The sequence below is a fragment of the Camellia sinensis genome, chromosome 7 (assembly GCF_055761805.1).
Source record: "Camellia sinensis isolate YWXY chromosome 7, ASM5576180v1, whole genome shotgun sequence".
NCBI classification, from domain to species: domain Eukaryota; kingdom Viridiplantae; phylum Streptophyta; class Magnoliopsida; order Ericales; family Theaceae; genus Camellia; species Camellia sinensis.
The window spans coordinates 106,191,332-106,204,961 of record NC_138967.1 but is presented as its reverse complement, the minus strand read 5'-3'; the positions used below and the strand labels follow the sequence as shown (position 1 = coordinate 106,204,961).

The 13,630-nt window shown below is 32.7% G+C and overlaps 1 protein-coding gene and 1 non-coding gene across 3 annotated transcripts; both read left to right on the top strand.

The window, feature by feature from the left end:
- Nucleotides 1-3,763: 3,763 nt before the first annotated feature.
- Nucleotides 3,764-10,609, top strand: LOC114262478 (protein ACCELERATED CELL DEATH 6-like). Of its 2 annotated transcripts, XM_082878970.1 has the most exons (5): nucleotides 3,775-4,622; nucleotides 4,895-5,427; nucleotides 9,131-9,211; nucleotides 9,829-10,041; nucleotides 10,229-10,609. In XM_082878970.1, exons 1-5 carry the CDS (start codon nucleotides 3,887-3,889, stop codon nucleotides 10,238-10,240), a joined length of 1,575 nt encoding a protein of 524 aa, XP_082735096.1. In that variant the 5' UTR covers nucleotides 3,775-3,886; the 3' UTR covers nucleotides 10,241-10,609. The 2 variants fall into 2 exon arrangements, with proteins under 2 accessions (XP_082735095.1, XP_082735096.1); XM_082878969.1 differs by having other exon boundaries at nucleotides 3,764-4,622; nucleotides 9,829-10,609.
- Nucleotides 10,610-11,724: 1,115 nt separating this feature from the next.
- Nucleotides 11,725-12,983, top strand: LOC114286912 (uncharacterized). The gene is made up of 3 exons (XR_014335827.1): nucleotides 11,725-12,088; nucleotides 12,540-12,623; nucleotides 12,729-12,983. It is a non-coding gene; the product is annotated as an uncharacterized LOC114286912 (transcript).
- Nucleotides 12,984-13,630: the final 647 nt, after the last annotated feature.

The following is a 13,630-nucleotide window of genomic DNA, read 5'->3' as shown; positions in this document are numbered from 1 at the left end:
CATTGAAAATTAAGTTGGTCGGAGTGTCCATGGTGAAAGTTCCGAAATTATATGTATACATGGGTGCCAATCCCGCGGACAAAATTTTCGTAAAATAGCAAGGTTAAAGTATTTGTATAGTAGTTATGTTGATTAGGAATCACTGAGTTGTAGTCTCAGTTGGATTAATTGAAAAATATAAATTTGATCTATGAATTGAAACCAAATGTACTAATTTGAAATGAATGTATGGGAATGGAATGAGATATGAGTATTGGTACCGAATGGTCATGGAAGGAATGTGAATTGGTCATGAGTATTGAACATGTTTATATTTGACACTAATATCTTATTTAAACCTCATTTATTGTGTTAGTATATCTCTACTGGGCTTTGGCTCACCCAACTTGGGAAATCATTTTCAGGAGCTGGTGATATGCTTCCTCCAAGGACATAGCTTAGGAGGACTCAAGAGCTGAAGGCTCCGTTTTGTATTATTTTTGTATTTAAATGCTTGCTCAAGCCAAGGGCTTTACATGTATAGAGCTTATAACTCTCTTTTCTTTTAACCAAGTCTTGTCTTGGAAAAATGTAAGCCCTTAGGGTATTTATTTTGTTGTAATTAACTTGTATTACATGTTGTAGATTCAGAATGAACGTTTATGAATGTAATGCATGCAGTCCTTTCTATAACACGAACTCTGATGAGTGAAAGTGTATCATTTCTATCATATTCCTAAATCTCATGGGAAGGATTAGTTGTATTATTTTGAGGGTGTTATAGCCTGGGCCTGGGCTTGGGCCATTATTTTGAAACCCGACCCAGCCTGTGACCCACTCAAGGCCCACTCAAAGCTTGGCCGAGGCCTTGTACTGCCTGATTCGCCTGAGGCCTAGTGTCATTTTTGGTAGAAAAGAGCAAAATTTTGGTGAAAAAAATAGAAATAAAATGTTCAAGCCCTACCTAAGCCTGAGCCCAAGCCTACCGACTCGGCGGCCTACGCAAGGCCTGAATACCCCATGGGTCTAATTTTCTGACATGTGGACCGACCCGAATTTTGGCAGGAACCTGTGAGGCCTAACATGGACTGGCCCGAGCCTGAGTTTGAGTCGAGGGAGAGAGTTGCCTTGGATATTCTAATAGACTGTCACATCATTGAGTTTGAAAAATAAGTCTAATTTTTTAGCTTAAGTAGCATAACCCAGAAAAATATACCTTTGGTATTGTACAATTTGACTTGGCTTCTCTTCAATTTAATCATGGACTAGGGGTGTTGTTTGAGTTCACAGGACCCATCACGAGTCTCGTTTGATTATTCGGATCGTTCATTTTGTTAGGTCATTCACGTATGTCACCTAAAACATTAAATAGGTCGTTCTAATAATCAGAACTTATTTAATTTATTGCATTTGTCATCAAGAAAATAGATAACAAGTGTGTTTTTAAAAATAGACTATCTAATTTTTGGATAACAATCATGATAAATTGAATAGGCTATGAATATATGATCAATCCAATTTTCTTGAGAAAGATCTGACAAAATCAACAATTTGGATTACTGAAAACGAGAATCGTGACGACTCTCGTAAGTTCCAACAACAACTTGCGATTCAAATCACGGACAAGAAGGAATCCAATTTAAATATAATTTTATATTGATTAGAAAAAGTAATGAATTTCAGCTTTAGTAAAAGAGTGAGAGTGGATTAATACTAATTGACAATTTTTAAAAGATAAGAACAAAGAGAACGTCATATTAGGGTGCACAAAATATTCAGTAATTCCACAAGATGAATCGATCTTTTTTGAGTTGGGTTAATTTGATTTTTGAGTACATTAATTTCTAAATTGTCAACTCAATAGAATTGAGTTAGTATATTAACGTGAGAATCAAATCTATCTATCTATATATATATTAGGGGTGTTTGGGAAGAAAAAAAATAGTATAGTTTAGGTTAAAAATCACAAAAAGACAAAATAGGTTAAAATAGCTAATAAAACAAAATATCACATCAAACCCATAATCATTTCACTTTTTCTCTCACAAACATCACATCTAACCATAAAAAAATCCAATCATCTTCCCAAACACAAAAATTTTAGCCTACTAAAATAGCCAAAAACTAAAATAGCCTACTAAAATAGCCACTTCCCAAACGAAGCCATTATATAAAATTTTATTTATATTGATATGTATTCACCTAGTTAGTTTATTACAACGTGCTTGATTTCATATTGGCCAAGGTGAAGCGAGAAGTACTGAAAACTTGATTACAATATTATTGATTTCATATTGGCCAAGGACAAGTGAATGATGAGTTCAAAAAAAAAAAAAAAAAAAAAAAAAAAAATTGACAAGTGAATGAAGGAAGTACTGAAAATTTAAGTTGAAATTCACTATGTTACTGAATTTGATTTATATTGATTGCTTGAATTGGATTTTTTTATTGACAAAAATAAAATTTATTGTTGAATAAAATTTAAAAATAATATTTTTGTTTTTTTGTGTGTTGCTTGTGACTCACTTATTGTACCTTAACTAATATTAATTAAACACACCTAATCAAAATTAAAATCATAATAGGTTATAACTGAATCATAATCAATATCACAATGTGTCATAATTAAACATTACTTGAAATATAATCAAATATCTTTTTTATCATAATCAAAATAGCGATCATAATAGATGATAAAGTGATAACCAACATTTCCTATTTTTAATACTAGTATATAGGGGAAGGAGGAGGATTCTTTTCTGTCCAAATTTTAGACTGTAGGGCGTTATTTAGATCCATGGGGCCCTATGGGTCCCGTTTCAATAATTTGAATCATTCATTTTGTTGGACACTTTGTCTATTTTATCTACACAAAAAAAAATAGATCTATCTGATAAGTCTAATTTATTCAATCTATCGCGTTTTTAACCAAAAAATGTGTTTTTAAAAATAAATCATAATTTTTTTTGTTAAAAATGCTTTAAATTCAACAAATTATAATTATTGAATTGACCTAATTTTTTGTGTAAATGAAATGCACAAAATAGCCAATAAAAATGAATAATTTGGATCACAAAATGGGGCCCATGATGGGCCCTAGGGGCCCAAACAATGCCCTCCAATTATTAGATCGACTTAATTTTTTTTGTGAATGAAATATATGAAATGTCGAATAAAATAAACTGTTTAAATTATTGAAACAAGACTGTGTTGACCCCACGGATGCAAACAGCATGTGGAGGAAATCCTCCAATCTAGATTTTGGACTGGAGGGCACTGTTTGGGCTCGTAAGGCCCACCATAAGCCCCATTTCGATAATCTCAACCGTTCATTTTATCAGACGCTTCATATATTTCATACAAAATATACGAAGTGACCGATAAAATAAACGGTTCGGATCATTTAAATGAGACCTATGGTAGACACCACGACTGAAAGGAATCCTTTTTCATATATATATATATGATATGCTGACGGTAGGGAATCCTCCTCCATATAGGGGGTGATTATTCAGTATTCCCGGAATATAAACACGTGGTGCTCTATAAGATTTTGACTGATGGAGAGGCGTACGGGCGCACAATTTATGTTGGGAATGAAAGAACAACATGGGACTAGATAATTAGTAATTGATTTGGAATATAGTCCCGTAATATTCCGAGAGTATTGAATAATTTCTCCCATATACAAGTCTTACGACTGGAGGGGATCCTTCTCCATGTATATATATATGGTATGCCGACAATAGGTAATCCTCCTCCTATATATATATATATATATATATATGCGGAGAGTTGTATGTATTAACTACACAGAAACAGTAACATAGAAGGAGGACAACCAAACACAAACACACAGAGAGAGAGAGAGAGAGGTGCAAGCCGTACGCTTGGAAGGGGTACAATAATGGTGTATTTGATTAGATCTGAGATGGAGATGCAGAAGGAGGAGGAGGAGGAGGAGGAGGAGGAGGAGGAGATGGAGATGGAGATGGACTGGGGAAAGCATACCTTGATTTCTAATTCTATGGAAGCTGCAATATACAGGGCAGCTATAGCTGGAGACATCGATGGCCTGACAACAGCACTACAACAAGACCCCGAACTCAATCTTCTCAACCAACTCACCCCGCGAGACGACACGATTCTTCATATCGCCGCAAGACTAGGCCATCACCATCTAGCGGAACATATCCAAAGTTGCTGCCCAGACCTTTTCAAGAGCAAAAACTACAACAATGATCATCCTCTACATCTTGCTGCTGCTGGTGGTCATCTATCTATAGTCCAGTCTTTGAGCACCATTGCTGGTGGTCATCTATCTGGGCGAGAAACTGAAGCAGAGCAGGAGGTTTTAAATGTCATAAACGGGCAAAATAAACAAGGGAATACTCCATTGCATATGGCCGTAAAGGCTCATCAATACGAGGTGGCTGAGTTGTTGTTTAAGCGGGCTGGAAGTGCATTAATTTCATGTTCTCTGAATCTGGAAAAAAAGTCACCCTTGTATATGGCCGCCGAAGCAGGGCATGAGGAGCTCTTTGAGCTTATGATGAAATTCGTTGCTTCGAATGTTGACGCTCAAAATATGCTCAAGGATGGCCAACCACTCCTGCACGTTGCTATTACAAGAAGGAACAAGGGTAATTCAATCTTTTACCACTATTTATTTCTTTGTATACAACATGCTGTTTTGTATAACATAGCTGTTGATTTATAATTGCATGTTACTCCAGTAAAGTGAGCTATTCTATGTTAATTTAAATGTTATTCAACAATTAACCATAATGCTATTAATTTGGTTCAGCTTAAAACTGACTCCTCCTCCTAGTGATGTTGCATTCTATTTTATTTTATTTTTATTTCCTAATGAATTGGGGTCTAAATCTTTGTTTTAAAAAAAAAAAATTTGCAGCTGTTCTTCTGATAGCATTGAACTATGTGCCATCTCTTATGGATGCACATGACAGAAGAGGGAGGAGACCTCTTTCGTATGCAGCATCCAGAGGTTATGTTGATGGGGTTTGCATCATCCTGAATACCATTATCGGTTGCACATACAAAAGAGACGGTAATGGGTCTTATCCCATTCATGAGGCATCGAGCAAAGGTCATATTGAAGTTGTTAAGGAGTTTCTACAACGTTTTCCAGATTCAAAAGAGTTGCTAAATAGACAAGGACAAAATATTCTTCACGTTGCTGCTAAGAGTGGGAAAGCCAACATTGTTAGTTATATACTTAAAGCCCCTGAGCTTGAGATGCTTATCAATGACACAGACCAAGATGGAAACACCCCATTGCTTTTGGCCACAAAGAAAGCTCATGTTGAGATAGTGAGCATTTTGACATGGGACAAGAGAGTCAGATTAGAGATAAAGAATGGCGAAGGCTTTACCGCTTTAGATGCTGCTCTCAATTACCGGGGGACCAACCGCTCAATTCGCGAGGTATTATTATTACTATTACTCCATCTGTCTTAAAATAATAGTACATTTTGAGAATTTAAATTATTTTAATAGTACAATTATTACAATTTAAAAATATTAATTTTTCAAAATTACCATTTGATAGTATTTTTTTTTTTTAATATCAATTGTCATAATTGTACTTTTTGTGTTATTAATAAATTTGAAAGAAGGGCCAAATAATAAATTCATATTATTTTATTCCTTGATTTTTGAAAAGGAATTAATATTTTGGAACAATAAAAAATGAAATAAGAAACTAATATTTTGGGACGGAGAAAGTATTATGATTAGTGATTCATCCACACAATTTTTTCGTCTTAATTTGTCCGAATGAGACTCTTACCAATGAGAGTTTCAAATATGTGAATTTAAACTATAAAAAATGTCCAGATGTAGCTGGTGTATTATTATTATTATTATTATTATTATTATTATTATTATTATTATATTGACGTAATTATTATCCAAAAAATAAATGTTGGGCAAAAAATTAAATATAGAACCAAAAAAATCGTCACCATGAGGAATTGTCAAGTTTAACTTGGTTGGGCTAACATAACCTGCGTCCACTTAATCATATGGTTAAGAGTTATTTTGGATATGGCTTAGAGTAACTCCAATCATTTTCCTTTTAAAATATTCTTGAATAGCAAGAATATATCTTTTGTTTTTTTAGATTTCTTGATTAGTGAGAATTATTTTAGCATAAATAAAGATGTAAGCCTTGGAACAATACGGTTGATATTTAATTAATAAAAATAGAGAGTTTTCTCAATATTATTCATTCGTAGAAAGAATATTTCTAGTTTGGATTTATTCATGGTTTGATCTTGTTGTTTGCTCTGCTTCCTTGCATCAATCGATACAGGTTGAAATTTAAAAACTATATATTTTATTTTATTAGACTAGGATCTTTTAATTTTTTATTTATTTATTTAAGTTTCCTACTTCGTTTATTTTCTTATTTTACAAGAATAGGATTATTTGATCACAAGAATTATTTTTATTAATATTGTATTTTCCTTTTAAAATATTCTTGACTAGCAAGAATATTTATTTTCCTTTTTTAGATTTCTTGATTAGTAAGAATTGTTTTAGTACAAATAAAGAGGTAAGTCTTAGGGCAATATGGTTGATATTTGATTAATAAAAATAGAGAGTTTTCTCAATATTATTTGTTCGTAGAAGGAATGTTTCTAATTCGGATTTGTTTGTGGTTTAATTTTATGAGCAAGGATCCTCTAGAGTTTTTTTTTCCTAAAGTTTCCTAGAGTGGTGTGTTGTATGGTTGAGATTTAATGACAAGTCACATCAATTTTTTAGCATTAAATCTCACCCATACAACACACCACTTTAGGAAACTTTAGGAAAAAAAAAACTCTAAAGAATCCTTGGTGTAATTTTATTGTTTACTTTTGTTTTTGATATGTTTTCTTGCATAAGGACCATTTGTACAATTCATTATGTGACTATTTGAAAACTATGATGCTATTTTAGAATTCCCATAACTTGAGAAGACGCGTAATTTATTTAGTTATTTATTTTGTAATGTGTATATATTTTTATATTTTATTAATGAGTATTTTGATATTGAGTAAGAAAATTTAAAAAGGTTGTGCATTCTTTACCGCACATATTTGGTAAATATTGGCACAACTAGTGGCGGAGAGAAAGAAGGACGAGGGGGTCACCCCCTCAGTTTTGAGAATTATTTTATTTTATTTTTTGTGTGTGTGTGTCTTGTTGTCATATACAAGATGTATTTTTTTTTTCTTAACATATTTTTTTGTTAAGGATTTATTGTATTGTTCACAACAAGTAGTTATTTGATTCTTTGAGGGTACTATGTGGTATTATTTATGTAATAGTTTAAACCAATAATATAGCAAAAAAATCTTATAGATTGGATATAATGAACTCATTATTTTCAAGCAATTGACAGACTCCTTAGTGTGATTTGTGATTGCTCATGCTTTGAGCATCACGTAGGCAATGTTATATGGTATTCTAAGACTGTTTAATAATTTTCATTCAAAACACATCATTGATAAGCAATGCCATATCTTTAATATTTTTCCATCAAATAAAAATTAAATAGATTTATAATAATTTGTGCTATAAACGATGTGTTTTTATTTTTTAAAATTAAGAATTTTGATCCATAATTTTTTGTGCTAAAATTACAAACTTACATCACCATCCCACACCGAGTTATTCTACACTAGTATGGAATTTTAATTTATTCTTATTAATAATGAATATGTAATTTTTTATGCTTAAATTTAGCTCATAAAATTATTATTATCTTAATGTTCATCATGATTTCTTTTTAAATAAAAAATTATAATTAATAGTGCCCCTCTAACTTAATTTCCTGACTACGCCACTGGACACAGCCATCTCAAGTTTGTTTAACAATTCCCATAGGACAACGTTTATATTTGTTCCAACAAAACTAGTTATCTAAAAATTCTATCAAAAAACTCAGAATGTAAATGTGTGGTTGAGATTGAATTAGTAAATTGTGAGAGTCACACATTGATATTTTTGGTTAGAATTCTCAATAATAATTCAAGGTATATAGTATTACTCATGTTTTTTAAATATTTGTCTTGAAAATCTCTAGTCTCTTCCCTGTTTATTCTTTTTAATTTTTAATTTAGTTTTGAAAATTTAAAATCACTAGAGGATGGCAATTTTTACAATATATTAATCTTATAGAGTTTTTAAAACATGATAATTCCATTATATTTATAATTTATGTTTTTGAATTAAATTTTTTTTTTATTTTATAAATAGCAAAATAGATACTTACAAAATATTATTAACAATACCTATAACTATTTTTTCTACAAAAAAAAAAAAGTTTTTCAGAATTAAAATTAAAAAAAAATTACTATTTTAACGTTGATTATATCACAAAAAATATAAGTGGATTACCAATTTTATCAATTGAAAAAGATTTGTTAGAAAAATTTGATAATGAAAATTTAATTAGTAATTTTGCATATAAAAAAAAGAAAAAAGAAAATTAATTTTAGATGAAGAAAAGTGTCATGTTGAAATTTTACCTTAAGCCCCTGCAAGGGTTGGGGCCGCCCCTATTATTGAACTGTTTTTACACAAATCTGTGTTGTGTTATCCATGTTAAACCATCTTTTCTTTTCTTTTTATTTTTTCTTTTCTTCTTTCTTTATTTTTTATTTTTTTATTTTGGAAATAACTACGTGACTAATTCCTGTGCTATATCCATGTTAAACCATCTATTTAAACGCCATTGACTATGTTTTGAACTTAAGCCACCTACCTAAATTGCTATTGCAAGATTATTGTGAAAATAATTATTAGAGAGAATCTCAGTTCCTCACTTTGTTTTGCAGCTTCACAGCCAATATTATTTTCATTCCAAACACAGTAATTGGTACTGTCACTCTCCGTTAAGGTTACACATGGGTGGTGCCAAGTTTATGATTCATGCTCAGAGTTCAACTCATTTTTTTTATTTTTTATTTTTTTCAACTTTTTCTCTTCTACGCTATGGAAGGCAACTCATTCTATTTTCAATTTAATAACAAACTTTCCATATGATATTGAACTAAATTAGTTATTTTGAATTTTTCATGTTATCATTGTTGAGTGATCACATGAGTTGAATTGAAACTGACCCTCTCCAATGTTGCAGCGGCTAACATGGATGGCCTTGAGATATGCTAGTGCACCACGAGGGCAGCCAAAGACCATCAAAACGGAAAAGAATTCAAATGTAAAATTAATTATTTTGAATTATTTATGTTATCATTATTTTTTTTTGTTTTTTTTTATCAGTAAAGGAATCAAAAAAAGATAGAGTACATCAATAAAGAGGAGCTCAAAACTACAATAAGCTCGGAGCTCCAGTTGGAGAGAATCCAACACAGAGAGAGAACCAAAAAAACAAAACAAAACTGCCAGAACCGAAACAAATAAAACTGCCAGAACCAAAACAATATACACAACAGATCAGCAACACAGCAAACTAGGCAGCCACACTACAAAACTCCACTCAGAGTAGGCAACAACAGATCAGAAACAGAGCAAACTATACAGAGCATATTCCTGCAGCATACAAAACTTCCCTCGGAGTAGGCAGCCACACAACAAATTTCCTGCAGGTTGCCCACCACTCAGCACCCAAAACTGACCAAAAGCCAAACTAGACCTGCACTAGAGTTGAAGACCAAGCTACAAAAGTTCACTTCAGCACTTCATATCAGCAAATCACACAGAAACAGCCAAATGAAGTAACCAAAATAATGAATCAGCCAACAGACCATCAAAGATGCAACTGAGATGCAATTGAGTAATCACATGAGTTGAAACTGACCCTGTCCAATGTTGCAGATGCTATTCACAGCCTTGAAAGAAGATATTGCACCACGAGGGCAGCCAAAGACCATTGAAACGGAAAAAAATTCAACTCTCGAGGCCTACAAGGATAGGATTAACACTTTCCTGTTGGTGGCAACAATTATTATCACTGTGACCTTTGCGGCTGGTATCACTGTTCCAGGTGGATATGACGACTCTGAAACTCACAAGGGCATGGCACTTATGGTAAAAAAGTCTGCATTTCAAGTATTCGTGATCGCTAATGCTTTAGCTATGTATAGTTCCATTATTGTTGCTGTTTTGCTCATATGGGCACAGTTGGGAGATCTTAATCTCGTTCTTGTTTCCTTGACATTGGCTTCGCCATTGTTGGGAGGAGCTCTTATGATGCTCGCGATATCATTCATGACAGGTGTTTATCTAGTGGTGAGCAACCTTAATTGGCTTTCTTATGTTATTTTGATCATGGGCTTAATCTTTGTCCTTGCCCTTTCCACGCTGTTGATTCTATTCTTTCTACCAACTTCCTTGAACCATCGCATGCTACGCTACATCTTCTACTATCCATTTTCTCTTTTGGTATTAATCAGCAAAAAGTGGTGTTGATGTCTGGTCTGTTGGTATTGGAAAACTTTCTTTTAATATTTTCAAACAAAAAAAGTATGTAAAATTATTGTACTAACAGCCACATCATTCCTTTTGGCACTCCATTAGAGATATGTGGATTTCGTGTTTTTTTTTTTTTTTTTTTTTGTTGTCTTCTCATTTATGAAACTAATTATGTATTTATATATGTATTGAAAGTTTATTTGATATACTATCTACATTTTGCACTAGAACTATTTGGAGAATTGTATTGAGTCCGATTTTGTTCAAACACTCAACAGAGTGTGCAAACAATACACACTTGTGACTGATAAAAAATAGCACGATATATACATTTGGGTGGGGTTCATTACATTTTTTTCGGTATAAAACTTGATATTTTGCACCAATCAAAATCTATTTATTATTCACAATTGGTATCACATCGGAACATGAATTACCTCAAACCGTGTTGTTTAAGCATTCAATGTTATTGATCAACACTCCCAAAATTATATGATGTGTTGGGAGTCGGGCTTCCTATCCCATGCTTTTAATTCAGCAATCACATAAATTCAGAATTTCATTCAAAATTATTAATTTATGTTCTAATTTTTTTTTTTTTTCATATATCATTTCAACCTCAACCATACAATCATCATTTGGCCTAAAATCTAATAAATTTTTCTAGATAAGAGGGATTTCTGCTTTTGAATAGATAGGTAGGACCTTAGGCCTCGTTTGTTTTGGGGTGTAATAGATGGGAGGGGATTACGATGGAGGTGGGATAATTTAGTGTTGTGTTTGTTTGTAGAGTTAGGGAAGGGATTAGGATGGAGGAGGGGATTAAGATGGAGATTGTAAGGGAGATTGGGATGGAGGAGGTAAAGGTGGTATTAGAAAAATAGTGAGGGGATTAGAATTTTTATTTTTTATTTTTTACATATTGGGAATTTTTTTTAAAACATTAATGTTTAATTTTTTTTATTTGTTTTATTATTTTATATCAAAATAATTTAACAATTCCTACCCTAACAATTATCATCAAAGCAAACACAATTTTACTTAATCACCTTACTATCAATCCCCTCATTATGAATCTCATTCATTCACTACAAGAATAGTGGGATTTAATGGCGTTTATTTAGCGACGTTTAAAAAAATGCCTCTGTTTTTAACATTTAACGGCGTTTTTATAAACGTCGCATTTTGTTTAATAATACGACCTCGTTTTAATTTCAGAAGTCGTTTTTAAAACGCCTGCGAATGTGTTCTTTTATGTTTTTTTAATATGCGAGAACATAATGCAGCGCATTCACTCTCAGTCTCCCTCTTTCTGTCTAAACCTTGATTTCTCTCTCTCTCTCTCTCTCTCTCTCTCTCTCTCTCTCTTCAAACCCCTTCGTATTTGTAGAACCGCAGCTGAACCCCTTTGTATTCGTAGATCGATTCATGTATTCGAAGATCGGTTCAAGTATTATTCACTCTCAGTCTTGCTCTCTCTCTCTAAACCCTTGATTTCAATCCCTCTCGCTTCAAACCCCTTCGTTTCAGAGACAACCCTTCATATTTGTAGAACCGTAGCTGAACCCCTTCGTATTTGCAGATCGATTCAAGTATTCATAGATCGATTCAAGCCTCTTCTCTAGTTCGTGTTCGCGTTCGCGTTCGCAGCTCTTTCTTCATAGTAAGTATTGATCAGTCTCATTTCTATCTTCTTACTGACGGAATCATTCGATTCAAGTATGCTAGGTTTCATCTACTTTATCATTCTTAGATCAGATTGAAGATCTATTGATTCGATTCAAGTATGGTAGGTTTCGATTGAAGATCTATTGATCGATTGAAGATCATAATGTGTATTGTAGATGTCATAATGTGTATTGTAGATATTTGTATAGTTTTCACAGGTTAATAGTCATCTGTTTTCTTATCAGATGGATGATTTGTAAATTTCTATGATGAGCTACACTTTGGAATGTTTATGCTGCTAAAAGTGTTAATCCCAAATTAGTTGGGTTGGCTTGGCTTGGATATCCATTTTTTGTTGACAATCTTGATTGTGAAAGTAAAATGGCACTATTATTGGAATAAGTAATGTTCATACGTTAGTGCTTAATCTGACTCTGTTCATGCAGATGGTGATGGCTGTTTTCGCATACATCTATCATCAGTCATTTGTTGCATCACAAAGTTTATCGGTTGAGATGATTTTGGACCAGGTAAGTTTGTGTACTAGAATGCTGATTTGCTTGTGGATATATTTTTACATTCAGATTCAATCAATAAACATGAGGAATTATTTTGGTGGCATTTCTGTGATGCAGATATTGATGAACCTCACTTTCGAGGAGCAGTGAGCTCTGTACACGTATGTTTGTAGCTTCTCCAGGTGATCATCATTCTCATTCACTCAATACTAGCTTCTCAATCTGGAAATAAATAAGTAAATAATAATAATGCCTAATTTATCAACGTTGTTATCTACTTACATGTATGTTTGTAGGACTCACACAAAAAATATGGTGGCGTAACAGGTCAGATAGTAGGGCCTACTTATGAGGAAGAAAAAAAGAAGAAAAAAAAAAAACAGTCAATTGCTGTGTGACCAATGGGACAATTTGCTTTATGTGTCTGTTTCTGTGAATTTCTCCTGTGTTTGTAGACTGATTCTTATGTAAAAATCACAATAGTGGGAAAGCAAAAACAGGGAAAAAACAGAGGAATGTGCATTAGAAAACTATAGAAGTTGATAACAAAGGGAAAATGTTTTATAGAATGTCATGAATTGGTGAAAAATTGAATGTTGTATAATGGCAATGCTTGGTATTTGGGGGGAAAAAGATACAAAATTTGAAATGAGTGAATTAGATTTGGAACATTGGTTCAGTAATATGAACCCTTCCAGTAAAACTCACCCTAAAAATCAACTTGCAAAAGAAAGGTGCCCAATTAGTTTATATTCACAAGACCTAACCTATTTTGATTCAATGTAAAATAGGTTATATCTTGACTTAAACTTGTAAAGTGAAAGTTCATTCATGTGTTGTAGAGGTACATGTAGTCTTGATTTGGAGAATTACTAGAAATGACTAATATGTGGAGGTTTTTGGTTGTTACATTGCTGGGTAATGTGATTGTTTCCATGAACTACATTGAGAAGGGATTTATTGTTGACTGCCTATCACAAAAAAAAGAAAAATAAATATAAAAGGGTTTCTTCTTGTCT